Source organism: Cydia pomonella, chromosome 7 (genome assembly GCF_033807575.1).
Source record: "Cydia pomonella isolate Wapato2018A chromosome 7, ilCydPomo1, whole genome shotgun sequence".
Classification (NCBI taxonomy): Eukaryota; Metazoa; Arthropoda; class Insecta; order Lepidoptera; family Tortricidae; genus Cydia; species Cydia pomonella.
The window spans coordinates 1,959,867-1,976,128 of NC_084709.1; the positions used below are offsets into that span (position 1 = coordinate 1,959,867).

A 16,262-nucleotide genomic window follows, 5' to 3' on the forward strand; every position below is an offset into this window, starting at 1 on the left:
AACCTACTATGCACAAGAAAACACGTGACGTGTAAATGTGCATGTTTATGGTTCCGATTCAGGCCACAAGATGGCAGACCCTCCAACGCGCACGATCCCTATATGTATGTATGTAATGTATGTCACTTTATTGCATATAAATAGGGTTACATAATCGTCTGCTCGTTTGCTTCGTATATCATTCAAAAACAGACAATACAAAATAAAAATAATATATGGTATTTACAAAGACGAACTTATCCCTACAAGGGATAAGTTCAAGTCTTCCTTGTTCATCATATTGGATTTTCTTACGTACATAATTAATAGGTACATTTATCATTATTTGTATAAGTATCTAATAGGGTTGGACGTTCAAAGCTACCAAAGCTAATGTGTCGCTAAACATCTTTGAATACAAATAATGGAAGAATGAAAATAAAATATGCTGATATTTCTATTGTCGAATTTTAAACAAGAAACTAGAGTGTGGATTTAATTTACCTCCACCTTCCATACAAGAAACCACATAAAGTAGATTAAAGGAATGAGAAAAAGTCATCACTTCACGTTCACCGTAGTTAATCGAAAATGAAATACTCTTCAGAGCTGTCAAAACGTTAATCGCTTTGCGGTGGGAGCAAATTTTTACACTTTTAGGTTTTCTTCGCATTTTTCAATATTGCTTTACTTCTAAAACTACGGATATGATAACTCTGAGTCTTCTGTAGCCTTCGCCATTCCAAAATTGTCTTTTTCATTCGTTAATCACCATGGACGGTATGTTACTGGCACCAGTTTCAAATTTTCATGTTTGCAGTCAAAACCTTAATTAAATCTCATTATATTTTAATTCCAGGTCCTTCTGCTAAGAAATCTAACTCACTTGAAACGCTGATTATTCAAAATATAACAAATGTTAACGATTTGAAGGCAAAATTGAACGATATAATCAATCTAGGAAAAAACTACGAATACGATGTTTCAAATTGTCTTACGGCATTATTAAAGAACAGTGACCAAGAAATCGTGACACTGGCTGTACAAGCGATCTCTGAGCTAGCGAAATGTGAGGATAAAAGGGAAACATTTGCTAAAAAAGATGTTATAGAACCTATAATGGACATGCTTGGTAAAGATGTAACCTCGGACCGATTGGAACTTGTTAAACAATGTTGCCGAGCTCTTGGCAACTTGTGCTGTGACTGCGATACATCACGAAACCTAGTCCTAGACCATGGTGTTAACATATTAACAAAACTTCTTAAAACAACTTTGGACAACACAAATCTGAGTGAAATAAAAATCTTTACATGCAAAACGTTGTTAAACTATGCTATTGGTGGGCAACAATTTACTGAATCTATAGTGGAAAGTGGTCTGATTGAGCTGATACAGCAGATCTTGGCTGTGGAGTTGGAGAGCGAGGATATGGATGACGACCTGGTGTCTACGGTGCTGCTAATTCTCAGTGTGGTTAATGATAATACTCCGGAGTTTCTGTTTAGTGAGGATGTAAACTTGTTGGTGCTAAGAGTGCTGCGTGAGACGGTTAATATGGAGATTTCAGAACTGTGCCTAGATCACTTGCTTTTGCAGGCTGAACATGGTAAGTTAACTATTTCACTACAGCAATTAGTCACAGTTTTGAAAACATGTTTTTTTTTCTTAGCAAAACTTACAGCTAGAATTACAAAATAGGTTGCGAAATAGAATCTTTAAGCCAATTACAAAATGCTTATAATTATGCAGCTTGACAGTGAGACTGAATTTAAACATTGAACGAATAGAACAAAAGAGAAAGAAATAAGAAGGAATTGCATGTAAGTGCTAACAGTGGGAAAAATCTTGGCTCATTAGTTTACATATTGAACTAAAGCTATCACAGAACAGATCAACGAGATTATGATGTTTACAAAGCTGATTAAAGGACTTAGCAGCTCTTAGAAGAAATATAGTTTTTCCTATGATTAGTATGAACGAAGGGAATATGGAACATTTGTTTGGTGCAAGAAGATAGGCGTGAGGGAACTGAGAACCATAAGTTTGCTAGCAGATGGTTTGATAATCTTTTCTTTTTTCTACATTTCTAGAGCTTACTCTCTCAACTTGTTAATTATAACTATATTGGTTCAGTATTTTAGCAGATAAAGAGAACAAGAGGCCAAATTACATTTATAACCTGTATATACCTGTAAAGATAGTTGCTGTATTTATTAATAAAAAATATAAAAAATTGTCGAGCAGACATTCTATGACCATAAGGAGTTCTTCAAATTAGGAACTTAGTTATAAGATACAACCTACATTATGTAGTTAAAATACATACCTACAATCTTTATATACTGTACATACAAAATGTGACATGTAATTTATTAATAATAAATATTATGATTGTGATTAATAGGTAGGTTTAAGGTATTAAAAGAGTTGAAAAAACGAAATAAGATCTAGTTATTTTAAGAAAATTATGGTCTTTTTGTATAATGGCAAATATGAAAACATTTTTACAGAGCCCTGATTTTGTGTATTTATAACTTTGTTTTTTGTAAAATAATTATCAAACTATGAATTAAAAATAATTAGAAGGTGAACCATGTTATAATGGAATGTGTCTGGAATGAAGCTGTTCCGACAAGCCATAATGTTGGATGTCGGGTGCTGCAATTGGTGTTCTGGCTGCTCCTCTGTCAGGTCAGACGCCATGGCTATTGCAACTTGTACGAAAGGCTTGTTGAAAGGTTGTTAATAGAATAAGTTGATTGTGAGAATATTGTTTTGCGACGTATTCACCTCTGTGAAAAGCTAATGTTCTAAGCTCCAAATGTGCTTAGAAATGTTAAAATTAGTATCGGTTATTACAGTTTTTACCAAATTTTTGACTAGCGTAAAACATTCTTGCACCAAAAACCCCGATGCTCATGAATAGCTTCTTTTCACATCCAACTTGATAAAACTCAACTATTTGCCCCTGGTTTTGAATGAGTTAAAATAGTATTAAAAGCGACTAATTAGATACTCAAATTTTACTGTTTACAGAGTCGGTAAAGACGCTCCTAGCCCGTCAAGAGTGCATACAACATGTTTGCTCCCGTTTGGAGGCATTGTTGCGGCGTCAGGCCTCCAGGGAGCTCAGGGCTTCTGATTCCGAGGTGGACGCCCTAGTTAAACAGGCCTGCGACTTACTTGTGTTGGTACTTACTGGAGGTTAGTGTCCTGTGTCCTTGAGATTTTTACAAGCTTTTAGTTAACTTGCAATGTAAGTATATACAACTTATGTTTGTACGGGTAAAATCTTCCAAAAATGAAATTTTTGCTAAAAACTTATTGTCCCTTTGTTATTGATGTTCTTAAGTTTACATCTATCTCTTCTTTTTTTTTTTTTTTTTATATATTTTTTATCATCTATATTTTTATTAAATATAGTCGTCCAGTTTGTGGAAAAGTAAAAAATAATAATAGACATAATATTACAGAGATTTGAATGTCATCTTTAGGTTTCTTTAATCATTTTTAATTTTGAATGACTATTTCGGGTTTATATTTATAACAAAATTGGTTGACGACCATTCTCCATTAAAGGTCCGTGCACACAGGATGCGTGCTCCAAGATTTTAACGCATGCCTTTAATAATTACTTACATTACTCTGCCGGGTTTTCTTTATTTGTTAAAATTTGCTTGTTTTTCAGACGAAGCGATGCACCTCCTGTACGAGAACGGACACGGGGCCGTGTACGAAACGACAGTACGGTGGCTCGAAGCCTCCAACCCGCACCTGCTGAGCGCGGCCGTGCTCGCGATAGGCAACTTTGCTCGTCAGGACGACTACTGCGCCGCGATCATGGACACTCATATATTTGATAAGTTACTTGGTAAGTTTAAGGCCTATGCACACCGCGTTTTTTTACGCGCTGTAGACGCGCGTTTTGTTTTCGCTAGCCTATCGCTGTTCTATCGGATACATTTCGGGGAGTGCACACAGGAACTGCACGACCTGATCCCACCTTCCCCTTTCCATCATCGGACATCCAGGCGTTCGTGGTAAACATTCCATTTGTTCGCACTAAACGGTTTGCCTCCTCTTTTCTGGTAAGGACAGCTAAAGAATGGAATGCGCTCCCGCCATCTGTATTCCCTGATAAATATGACCTCGGTCTCTTTAAAGCAAGAGTGAATAGGCTACTACTGAACCGGTGAGCTCCATCTTAGGCCCTGTCTTCACTTTCCATCAGGTGTGACTAGAGCCAATTGCCGATCAGTTTTTAATAAAAAAAAAATAAAAATAAAAAATTCTAAAATAAACATATGAGCAAGTTAGCTAATAGCTACAAATTGATTTCGTTTCAAGCAGACAATATGAACCGTATATTTTAGAGAGACCTAATGAATTGCCAAACAAATGTGCGTCCATACATTTTTCATTGTACTGCTTATAATATACGAATAAACTTCGGTGATAAGGGGTGTGGGAGGGATGGTATTATTTTCACATTTTCCTTCATAAATTATTTATTTTCCCTATGAAATATAAAATATTTTTGGAATGTACAATTTGAGCTCTTTTAAATGATAAATGACTTGACCTAGTAACTAGGCTTTAAAAGTTTGCCTCCTTCGTATTGGACATTTTCCATAGTTAATAAAAATAAAATAATACTTTCAATGGGTCTCGAGATATTTAGCGATGTGACAGACAGACAGACAGACGGACGGACAGACAGAGACACTATCCCTTAACATATACATATAGGTTAAAGTTTCACTGAAATAGTTTTTCTTTTATGGCTAGCTATATTAGGAGGCTAAAAGTTTTACTTGTTCCAGACATATTCGAGACGCACCACAAACTGGGCGTAGAGCTGAAGCAAGGCAAAACGCACTCTATAGGCTTGGCCACAGCGAGCAAAGTGCAGCACGCGGCTCTGTCCGCCCTCAGGAACCTGACCGTCTCAGCGGCTAATAAGAAAGTCGCGGCCAGCAAGGGCAGGTAAGGCTGTACTTTATGTACAGAATACAAATCCTCGTAACCCAGAGTTTGTATTCTGTATGCCTTATTTCATATAACCTGTTAATAAGTAAGGTGTCACGCACTATCGACTTGGCCACAGCGAGCAAAGTGCAACACGCGGCTCTGTCCGCCCTCAGGAACCTGACCGTCTCAGCGGCTAATAAGAAAGTCGCGGCCAATAAAGGCAGGTAAGGCAGTACTTTATGTACAGAATACAAACCCTCGTAACCCAGAGTTTGTATTCTGTATGCCTTATTTCGCATAACCTGTTAATAAGTAAGGCGTCACGCACTATCGACTTGGCCACATCGAGCAAAGTGCAGCACGCGGCTCTGTCCGCCCTCAGGAACCTGACCGTCTCAGCGGCTAATAAGAAAGTCGCGGCCAACAAAGGCAGGTAAGGCAGTACTTTATGTACAGAATACAAACCCTCGTAACCCAGAGTTTGTATTCTGTATGCCTTATTTCGCATAACCTGTTAATAAGTAAGGCGTCACGCACTATCGACTTGGCCACATCGAGCAAAGTGCAGCACGCGGCTCTGTCCGCCCTCAGGAACCTGACCGTCTCAGCGGCTAATAAGAAAGTCGCGGCCAACAAAGGCAGGTAAGGCAGTACTTTATGTACAGAATACAAACCCTCATAACCCAGAGTTTGTATTCTGTATGCCTTATTTCGCATAACCTGTTAATAAGTAAGGCGTCACGCACTATCGACTTTGCCACATCGAGCAAAGTGCAGCACGCGGCTCTGTCCGCCCTGAGGGACCTGACCGTCTCAGCGGCTAATAAGAAAGTCGCGGCCAGGAAGGGCAGATAAGGCAGCACTATGTACAGAATGCAAACCCTGGGTCACGAGGGTATATAGTATTGCAAATTGACACATACAGGGTTTGTATTCTGTACATAGAGTGCTAATGTTGACAGTCCGAAAAGATGACATCATGGGGCGACTATGAGTGTTAATTATGTAAGTCGAGTAGTAAGGTATCACGAACTCTATCGATTTGGCCACAGCGAGCAAACTGCAACACGCGGCTCTGTCCGTCCTCAGGAACCTGACCTTTTTTGTAAGTAGCTCGTTGGCTGTTACTAAAATAAAACCAGATAATAGAATTGGGTACTTGACACATGTTAAATATTATAACAACTTACCGCGCGCGGCTTGTATGTGTGCGTCATAGTATCTATGCGTCGCCGCACGCACACTCAAACAAAATCTCGACCCGTTTCTCGGTGCGACAGTCGGGGATTTTGTTTGAGTGTGCGTGCAGCGACGTAAAGATACTATGGCGCACACATACAAGCTTTTATCGCTGACTGTACTTTTTTCCACAGGCAACTAATACTCATCGAGACAATTCTAAAAACCCCAAGCACAATTAGGTTGCGTTGTTTTATCACAGAGTTCCTATGGCCACCTCCTGTCTCCATCATCAGATCAGCTCGATGGTACCATAATATTGCATTGTCACCCGACTTACATATGTATGCAAATTTTCAGTTTCTTCGGAAACCGGGAAGTGGGTCAAATATAACTTGCAACATTTGACCCGTACATACATAGGTAGTGATGGGTAGGACATCAATTTAAAATGAGTTTGTATGAGTACCTCATTCTCTAAAATGAGGTGTTACAATGGCTTACTTCAAATGAGGAGAGGTACTAGCACTTTTGCAGCATCGACTATTCCATCAACTCCAACGGCAGCAAACCATATTTAATGTAAATACATATTTAGGCATTGCTAAACTTCCTTTTAAATATTTACTTGGAGTGCAATTCTGGAGGTTTAAAACAGAACTTTAACAACAGAAGACATACATTTAAGAATCAAACTAAGGAGTTAAAGTACATACATCCTATTGCAACTTAATTTGATGCTTTTATGAAACTTGTTCTAATTTAGCAGTTTATTATTTTTATTGTTAGATTGTTCAGTATCAATCCTTGCTACTTGATATCATTTTAAGTTTAACATTCATATATTGAAATAAATACTAACCATAAACTACCAAACAAACAATTAACAAACTAAGGAGAACAAATCCAATTTTTTTTGTACCATTATTATATAGAAATTACTAACTTACCACCTCATAATTTATCAGTAATAACAGCATTGTAATATGATAACAAACGAAAGCTTCAATAACGTTCGCGCGGTAATGCTACCGGCGTGTAATATACACTTGATTTTTGTATGCAAAAGACACAAAGAAAGACCCACAGGTATATTTTATCGCGAAAACAATGTTAATATATTGTTATTTTGGTATAATTATAAGAATGGTCACTGATCACTATTTATAAAACACAACTAAAGGTCACGAACAACTTTTTCAAGTTTCTCGTACTATAAATATGTCAAAATCAGTGTTGCCAGCGCATAACTCCAATTTCGGACGGTGTGTAATCTGAAAAGGGACGGTTTTTATGACAATGGGACGAAAACGAACTTGGAATATTTTATCATAGTGTATCTCAATATATGTTTAAAACAAATGTGTATTACTGAATTTGTATGTGTGTTAAAGTGTGATACTTATGATTTTATGCATTTGTAGATGTGCAGAGCCATAGATGGTAGGATCCTACAGATGTGCTATACGCGTGCGTCCGTGAGGGACAGAACATACGCAACACAGCATGATGATTGGTCGGATATGGTGGGCAACAAATAATCCGACCAATCATCTTGCTCAATTTAAAGTGGGGAATTTAAAAAATTGTGAGAATGTGACAAGGACAAACAATAATATCGCTTTTTTCATACATTTTCATAAAAAACGAAAACAACATTAAATATAGACCATATTTAATGTTGTTTTCGTTTTTTTTTTCAGATTTTGATTTAAGTTTTTGGATATATAGAGTTCCGTTATCTGTACAACTCGAGCGCCACCGTGTCCTCAAAAATATTCTAGCGAAAACGTATAGAATTTCCGTAAATAAAAGGAAAATTACATACATATTTTTTGTCCTTAATTGAGATTTCGTGTTTATTCTGATCAGAATGGGAAGCCTAAACCTACCAATTTTCATATCAATCGAAACCTGAGAAAAAAATAAAAACTGACACATTTACTTACTCATTTTATACACGTACCTAGTTTCGACGGCGCTATTTGGGCTATGTATTTGATTCAGGAGGCCTACCGCGAACCACGTTCGACGTGTTGCCTCTCTGTCGCACTTGTAAATTCGTACGTAAGTCTGATAGGGAGGTAACACGTCGAACGTGGTTCGCGGTAGGCCCTCAGATACTATTAGTTAACTTTGTTTTCTCGCAAAATAATCTAGATATGTTCCTCTGAGATAATGTCACAGATTATCACCTCCTCTGTAAGACTAAAAGATTATATTCCCAATGCAAATGGAATTATAGCAGTTGTACCCAAATAATTACGAAGAAATAGACAATTATTTAATTTAATACTTACACAAATACAATAGGATTCACCACGTTACCGAAATTTGCCGTTTCTTTGACCGACCGATCAAATGGTTGTAGGAGAGTTTCTATACTTTCAACTGAATGAACGCTTTAAAACAAAATAATTTTGGAAAACTTTAAACTTAAGAACGCTCCAAGGAATAAGGGCTCTTAAGTACCTAGATCACAGTGTTTCTCTTTGACTCTCACTAGTCGCTTTTCAAGTTTACAGTCCTCGACGTTACCTCAGATAATGGCTATAACAAAACAAACTAAAACTAAACTAAGGCGAGATGTAGATTAAATACAAACGCGGAAACTATTTTTGTTACGTAAGTTACATTTCTTATGTTGGTACACCTGTCAAACACAATAGGCTACTACAAAGTGAGATATGAAGCTTTATAAAACTATATATAAGCGAATGCTACACATTCGATATTCGCCGTGGATGGAAGATATTTATCGACCATGTAGCAAAGTAAATTGTCATTCGTCACTTTGAAATTAATTATTCTAGGCACTTGATGCCCAAAAGGGACGGTAGCTTGGAAGGGGCGGGAAAGGGACGGTGTGGCATTAAAAGGGACGGAAAACCGTCCCTTTTAGGACGATCTGGCAACGCTGGTCAAAATCATAAATGATCGAAATACTATACGAAGCACGTTAACAAAAAGTATTACAAATTCAAATCGTTAAAATGTACATGTTTATTTCAGCTATACAAATTATATTTACTTTTTTATTAATAATCTAATGTAAAATATCATATTTTGTGTACGCCACTATATTATATTTCAATAATTTAAATAATATTTTGGTCTCTTAAACGATAACTGTTTCTAAGCTAGCTTCGTAAATGCCCAGTGAGACTTGGTTGGCATTTCAATCGCTTATCAAGTAACCATTTCACTGTCCAGTCTAATTGATTCAGATTATACATGACACCAGCAATATGAGTCTTGAGGTCAGGTTATACTGGTATGCGCGTTAGTACAATAATAGCTAACAAATATGGAGGCCTACCGCGAACCACGAAGTTTTGCTTTGCTGTCGCACTTACGTATGAAATTACAAGTGCGACAGAGAGAAAAAACTTTCTTCGGTAGGTTCTTTGATGACTTAGATTTTTCGCTTTTGACAAGTAACTTAGCAATGCTAGGATCAAAATGGCGTAATATGTATGTAAGCTTGCGGACGCTTACGCTTGTTTTCTTTCGTGTTTCATTTTTAACGTATTTTCGATGAGGTGTTATTGAAGCACGGCGCGTGTCTGTCTCACTCCCTCTTTCGGTAAATCTAATTCATTGTTTCATTTTGAAAGGATTTTTGAGGGGATGTCACAGTGAGGCGAGTGAATGGTACAAACACAACGCATTTCTCGGTGGACCTTTTGTCCTTGCAATAAGGTTTGTAGTTGGGCAGTTGATAGTGTGAGCGATGAATGCGATGACGTCAATGACTCATTTCTTCATTTGAATGTCGGCGAGCACCGAGCGCCTCGCGACTCTCTTGCGAGTTGTGAGGAACGCGAGTGAGTTTGAAAGTCTGAGAGTTTTTTTTTAAATTTGAAGTGTTTGAATGGTTTGAGTGGTAAGAGCTGTGTGTGATGCGCGCGAGTAAATGAGTAAAATTAATTGAGGAGTGATGTATGACATTTATGCGGTGTGAAGTTCTGCGACAATTTAACTAAATGAGTGGTACAAATGAGGTGCCTCACGAGTGAGCAACTCAACACTATGAAATGAAATGAAATGAAAACATTTATTTCGGACAAAAACATCCATATTATGTTAGTAATGACTTACGGCTAAGTGTGTTAGTAAAAAGTATAATTGCAGTTTGGATTGGCATGCAGCGACATCCAGTGAATAAGGATAGGGCTGTCCATCCTCTCAGCAATCACTTTCAGGAGGGTGTTGGTACTGCCCCGAACACGTTCGCCCAGGGACGCTGTCCGCTTCCGCATCACGGCTTGGAAACCGTCGGTTCTCCATGCGGCGAACATCCCTGACGCGCTGCAGCGCCAGGGCAGCCCCAACAACCCCCTGAAGGCGTTATTGTACTGGACGCGCAGAGCACTGTAGGCTTTTTTAGTGTAGTCACTCCACAGGTTGCACGTGTATAGGGTTTGACAATACGTTTTAAACAAGGTAATTTTCACCTCCTTAGAACAGCGTGCAAACCTGCGAGAGAGCATGTTACACCTTACCGACAGTGCTCTGCGCTCCCTTTCTATGTCAGCATCATCTTTAACCCACTTGTTACTGGACATACCAAACACTTCCGATTCGAATGAATTTTACTTGATGTATTATAAAAAATAAACACTATACGGGAAAAATATTGGAAAAAATGTATGTTTCATGGAAAACTGGGAAATAGGTGTTCTTTTAAAAGGACGATAGCAACATGTACCACCATGAGCGTACAGGACGCCTCTCTATAACAAATGTTGATTCAAATTAAAACCCAAGTATATTATTAAACAGTTTTTTTAGAAGTATGAAAATTTTCAAAACAAAACTTAGAGTGCAAAGTTACGTCACATTTTGGGCATATGAAATTTGCTTTTTAATGGCATTCGATAAACCGAAGCTGAGTATCTCCGTAACGTTTTATATGATCTTTCCCTTCAAAGCGTGAACAATTACGGAACATTAGGGAAGTTCATGTATCCCTCCGTTTTTTTTATAACTTTCAAGAAAAGCTGTTGCTACATATCTGCAAAAATTCAGAAAGTCGAATGCGTAGCCATGTCTAGTGCGTGGTAAATCAAGGAGAAATACAATTTTTTACCCCTAATCGTTGTTCTATACAACGCTATATCGGACTGACTGACCTGATTGGACCTATCGACGCCGTCCATATTCTCATTATACTTCTTTATTACAGACGGCTGATCTACTAGTATGTACTTTTTTTGTTGCTATTGTTACTGCATTAGATGTAACTGTGACAACATGCCACTTGCAAACTACTATATTTGTTTATTTCGGGTTGACTGATATTGGAATGTTCCTCGAGGGGACTTCTGTAGTGCCTTATTTGTAGGCAAGAGGCATTTTGCCACACGATTTTCACGCACATTTCCAGTGGCTTGAAACCTCGAACTCGTAGTTCATCAATCTTCAACCACAAATCTTCTGATTCCACGCGTCTCCGTTTTGAAAGTTGGATTAGTGGCACATCCTCGTAATCACTGGAGTCTCTTTCCGATCCAAAACAAACCTCTCCCTGCTGGGATTGAGATCCGGGTAAATTGTTCAAATTCACTTGATTTTCATCCCCAGAGCTTCATCTGTGATATCAGCATTGCAGATTTCGGGAGGCAAAATAATGATAGAATTAAACTAAGAAACTATTATCTCACTTAACGTTAAAGGTCGTGACCAAGTCGTCTTCCGCGCCCTAAAATGCGATACAAGTGATAGTAGCACATAACCCTATTGGTCGTTTAAAAGGACGGCTCGTAAAATCGCAATAAAATAAGACTTTTAATAATTTTTTCAATGTAAAATGATTATAACTCGATAGTAAACACTTGTTTTCGCTATATTCTTATTTTTATAAAAATATTGATTTAAATTTTATTTAGAAATACATACCTCGAAATTTCCATTGTTAATCACCGTAATTAAAGACGTATAATACAATAAAAAACTGTATTTAATACACACAGTCAACTAGGTGTCCACTTACAATACTCGAAACGATTCGACTGAGTATAAACAAAAGCTTGATAAGTACCCTCATTGTTTGTGAGAATTTTAAATTGTCGACGTCCTTTTAAAAGAACTATAGTAACAAGTGGGTTAAGAGTGTCAGTAACCCAGTGACCCAAGTATTTAAATCTAGTTACTGTTTGAAGAGGAGAACCACTGAGCATTATTGGCGGAATGGGATATGTTTTAGCGCCAGACTTGAACAGTAATACCTCACTCTTTTGCACATTATATTTTAGTCCATGGGCCACCGCATATCTGTCACATATATCAAGCAGAATCCTAAGTCCACTGATTGAGGGGCTCAGCAGTACCATGTCGTCTGCGTAGCTTATGTTGTTGACGAAACAACCATCAACCGAACATCCGACACCCGCACTGCTGAGCTCCTCAATCAAGCCGTTAATATATATGTTAAACAAAGTGGGCGAAGTTAACCCCCCCTGTCTAACCCCACACTCCATTTTATAGACATCAGAATATGCCCCCGTCCATCGAACTACGTTTGATTGGCTGTCATACCAGTATCTTAGAATATTTATGACTTCATCTGGTAAACTTGAGCTCACGCATAACTTATTCCACAACACTTGGTATGACACCCGATCAAATGCCTTCGACAAGTCCAAAAAGCATGCGTAGACTGGCGTGTTCCTCTCAGTATAATACCGAACAGTGTGCTTAAGACATAGAACCGCTGACTCCGTGGATAGTCCCGGTCGGAAGCCAAACTGGGCGTCATGCAGGTTAATATGTTTGTTCATATACATGTTAAGCACACTGTCCAGTACCTTAGCCAAGATAGTAGCCAGCGAGATTGGCCGGTAATTGGACCTGTCGGAGGCATCACCTGTCTTATTTTTTATGATGGGCACGACTATCGTCTTCATGAGGTCATTCGGTAAGTAGTTGTGGCGTAAGCAAAATGTATAAAACATGGCAAGGACTCTCGGCAGATGTACGCCTGCATATTGCAGATGCTCAATGCTGAGGCCGTCGTGCCCTGGCGACTTACCTCTCGTCATCTGTCGGATCACCTTAGACACTTCTGCTGGCGTAATTCTGATCGGGGTGTCACCAGGCGCGCGACTCCCATCATCAAGCATCTGCCCACTCCCGGCAACTGGCAGCGGTTGTACTTTGAAGTGATTCATGAAAAGGTTGGCTACATCCCTAGGCTCACTAATGCCCTCAACACTGGCTGGCGGACTCACTCGAGGAGTTACCTTATTAGTGGATTTCCAGAACTGTACGAAGTTTTTTGACTTGTGGTGTGATGCAATTATATACTATACATAGGTACATTGCAAGTTATTAAAAAGCTTGTAAAAACTTATATCCAACTCAGATGGTTTTTGTATCAAAAGTTTTCATAGACATTTGATATTTTAGATAGTTTTTTTTTTTCAGAGCGGCGCCGGTACTCCTTGGCGCCCTACCTACCGTGGAAGACCACCACGTAGCCTATAAACTACTCGCTGCTCTCAGGATGCTGGTCGACGGACAAGGTAACTACGTCTTATCTTTATCATCTATACTATTTATAGCAATTGTCGTCAAGTTTATATAGGTAAGCCCTTTTATTTTATTTTATAACTATGTTTATTTGACCGAGAAAAGTGAAGCGTTTCTGTTTCGGCTTTAACAAAAATTATTTCGCTGTGAGCATTTTATTTCAAGGTAAATGACTTTTTTAGGTTTTTTTTTAATTGTTAGTAGGTACTTGGAATTTTTGAGAAAAAAAAGTGTACCAAGTTTTTTAAAAATCGTTACCATTTTTCATATATTTTGTATGTCGGGAACGAAATAGACTCGATAAAGTTCGAGATTTTGAGTAGAAATAAAATAAAATGTTCCTTTTAAGGGGCTACCAGGCCAAATTCGTTGTTTTATTTTCCATTTTTCCATTTATTTAGAACACAAACAGTCACATATACAAATGGATTTGAAGTACAATGTAGAGTACTTAACATACTTAAGAATCATAGACCTGGAGGTTCATTATTAAGTACATAATGTTAACATACATACTAACAGCATAAAGAAAATGAAATCATGAGCCATACTTAAATTCTATTTACTAGTCTTCAGAGGAGAAAAAAAATACAATAAGTAGTAATACAGTAAGCAGGTTTGACATTACTGTCTGTTTCATTAACTCCCTTATTATGCACCGCTTAGACACAAAACTGTAACCAATAGTGAATAATGATGTACACTTTAATTCCGTCTGCCAATTTTTCAATTATATAAATAGTTTTTGAGAAATCGATACTATTCAACTTCGTGCGTTACACCGGTGCGCGGGTCTTTGCGCCAGCGACGAGAGGCAGTCACTGCTTGGCCGTCGAACGGGGAACCTGTGTCACTCGACGAGACGCGCGCGCAATTATTCTCTGTGAATTGGTCGTACGGTTTCGACCTGGAGCAGCAATTCCATCGCTTAAACATGCATCCTCTTCTATTTTAATACAAGCTTGTTTCCATACTTGTGGCCGGGAGTGTACTTATACCGGTTTCTTTAGCCTTTCTCAAAATATTGTTTGGTGTGAACATTTATAAATGACTGGTTTTGTAAATAGACACTGAATGAGTAGGCGCCTTCTTCCTTGACCGTGAACGGTGTACTACAATAAGGTGTATTGATTTTTCGCCTGATTGCGTTAAAAAAATAATTAAATGTGAATTTTAATTTATGTTGTTTTTTATAAAAATCCTTTTAATACTGTACTATACACCAGCTTTTTTTTAACTGCTTAAGTATCATCAATTTCAACGAAATTGGGTGTTAACAGCCTCTTAACTCACGATGTATTTCGACAGAGGGCGTGGCTCAACAGCTGGCGTCCGACCGCGCCGCGCTGGCGGCCGCGGCGCGCTGGGGCGCCTCCGAGCACGCCGGGGCCGCCGGGGAGGCGCCGCGCCTGCTCGCCTGGAGCAGCAAGCTGCTGCCCGACTCCAGGCACTGGAGGAACTATGTCGAGGTGAGGATACCTCCGAGCACGCCGGGGCCGCCGGGGAGGCGCCGCGCCTGCTCGCCTGGAGCAGCAAGCTGCTGCCCGACTCCAGGCACTGGAGGAACTATGTCGAGGTGAGGATACCTCCGAGCACGCCGGGGCCGCCGGGGAGGCGCCGCGCCTGCTCGCCTGGAGCAGCAAGCTGCTGCCCGACTCCAGGCACTGGAGGAACTATGTCGAGGTGAGGATACCTCCGAGCACGCCGGGGCCGCCGGGGAGGCGCCGCGCCTGCTCGCCTGGAGCAGCAAGCTGCTGCCCGACTCCAGGCACTGGAGGAACTATGTCGAGGTGAGGATACCTCCGAGCACGCCGGGGCCGCCGGGGAGGCGCCGCGCCTGCTCGCCTGGAGCAGCAAGCTGCTGCCCGACTCCAGGCACTGGAGGAACTATGTCGAGGTGAGGATACCTCCGAGCACGCCGGGGCCGCCGGGGAGGCGCCGCGCCTGCTCGCCTGGAGCAGCAAGCTGCTGCCCGACTCCAGGCACTGGAGGAACTATGTCGAGGTGAGGATACCTCCGAGCACGCCGGGGCCGCCGGGGAGGCGCCGCGCCTGCTCGCCTGGAGCAGCAAGCTGCTGCCCGACTCCAGGCACTGGAGGAACTATGTCGAGGTGAGGATACCTCCGAGCACGCCGGGGCCGCCGGGGAGGCGCCGCGCCTGCTCGCCTGGAGCAGCAAGCTGCTGCCCGACTCCAGGCACTGGAGGAACTATGTCGAGGTGAGGATACCTCCGAGCACGCCGGGGCCGCCGGGGAGGCGCCGCGCCTGCTCGCCTGGAGCAGCAAGCTGCTGCCCGACTCCAGGCACTGGAGGAACTATGTCGAGGTGAGGATACCTCCGAGCACGCCGGGGCCGCCGGGGAGGCGCCGCGCCTGCTCGCCTGGAGCAGCAAGCTGCTTCCGGACAAGCGCCACTGGAGGAACTACGTCGAGGTGCAAATAGATACCTACGCGTCGCGCGCCGCCGGCGGTACAAAAACCCAGGGCTGCCACACGCTCACGTTATCGTAAATTTAGAGAAACATCATTTAGAGAAGGAAAGAAACGCACCGTGCCTGCTCACCTGAAGCGACAAGCTGCTGCCCCACACATGGCACT

At 40.6% G+C, this 16,262-nt stretch overlaps 1 protein-coding gene across 1 annotated transcript in view; it reads left to right on the forward strand.

Annotated features, from left to right (window-relative positions):
• Nucleotides 1–330: 330 nt before the first annotated feature.
• LOC133519582 (uncharacterized) overlaps nt 331–16,262 on the forward strand; it is a 60,692-nt gene continuing 44,760 nt past the window's right edge. The window contains exons 1-6 of the mRNA XM_061853603.1: nt 331–1,588; nt 3,019–3,186; nt 3,671–3,853; nt 4,806–4,968; nt 13,561–13,658; nt 14,974–15,134. Coding sequence (XP_061709587.1) covers nt 790–1,588; nt 3,019–3,186; nt 3,671–3,853; nt 4,806–4,968; nt 13,561–13,658; nt 14,974–15,134 — 1,572 coding nt within the window. The 5' untranslated portion in view covers nt 331–789. The remainder of the gene's footprint in view (nt 1,589–3,018; nt 3,187–3,670; nt 3,854–4,805; nt 4,969–13,560; nt 13,659–14,973; nt 15,135–16,262) is intronic.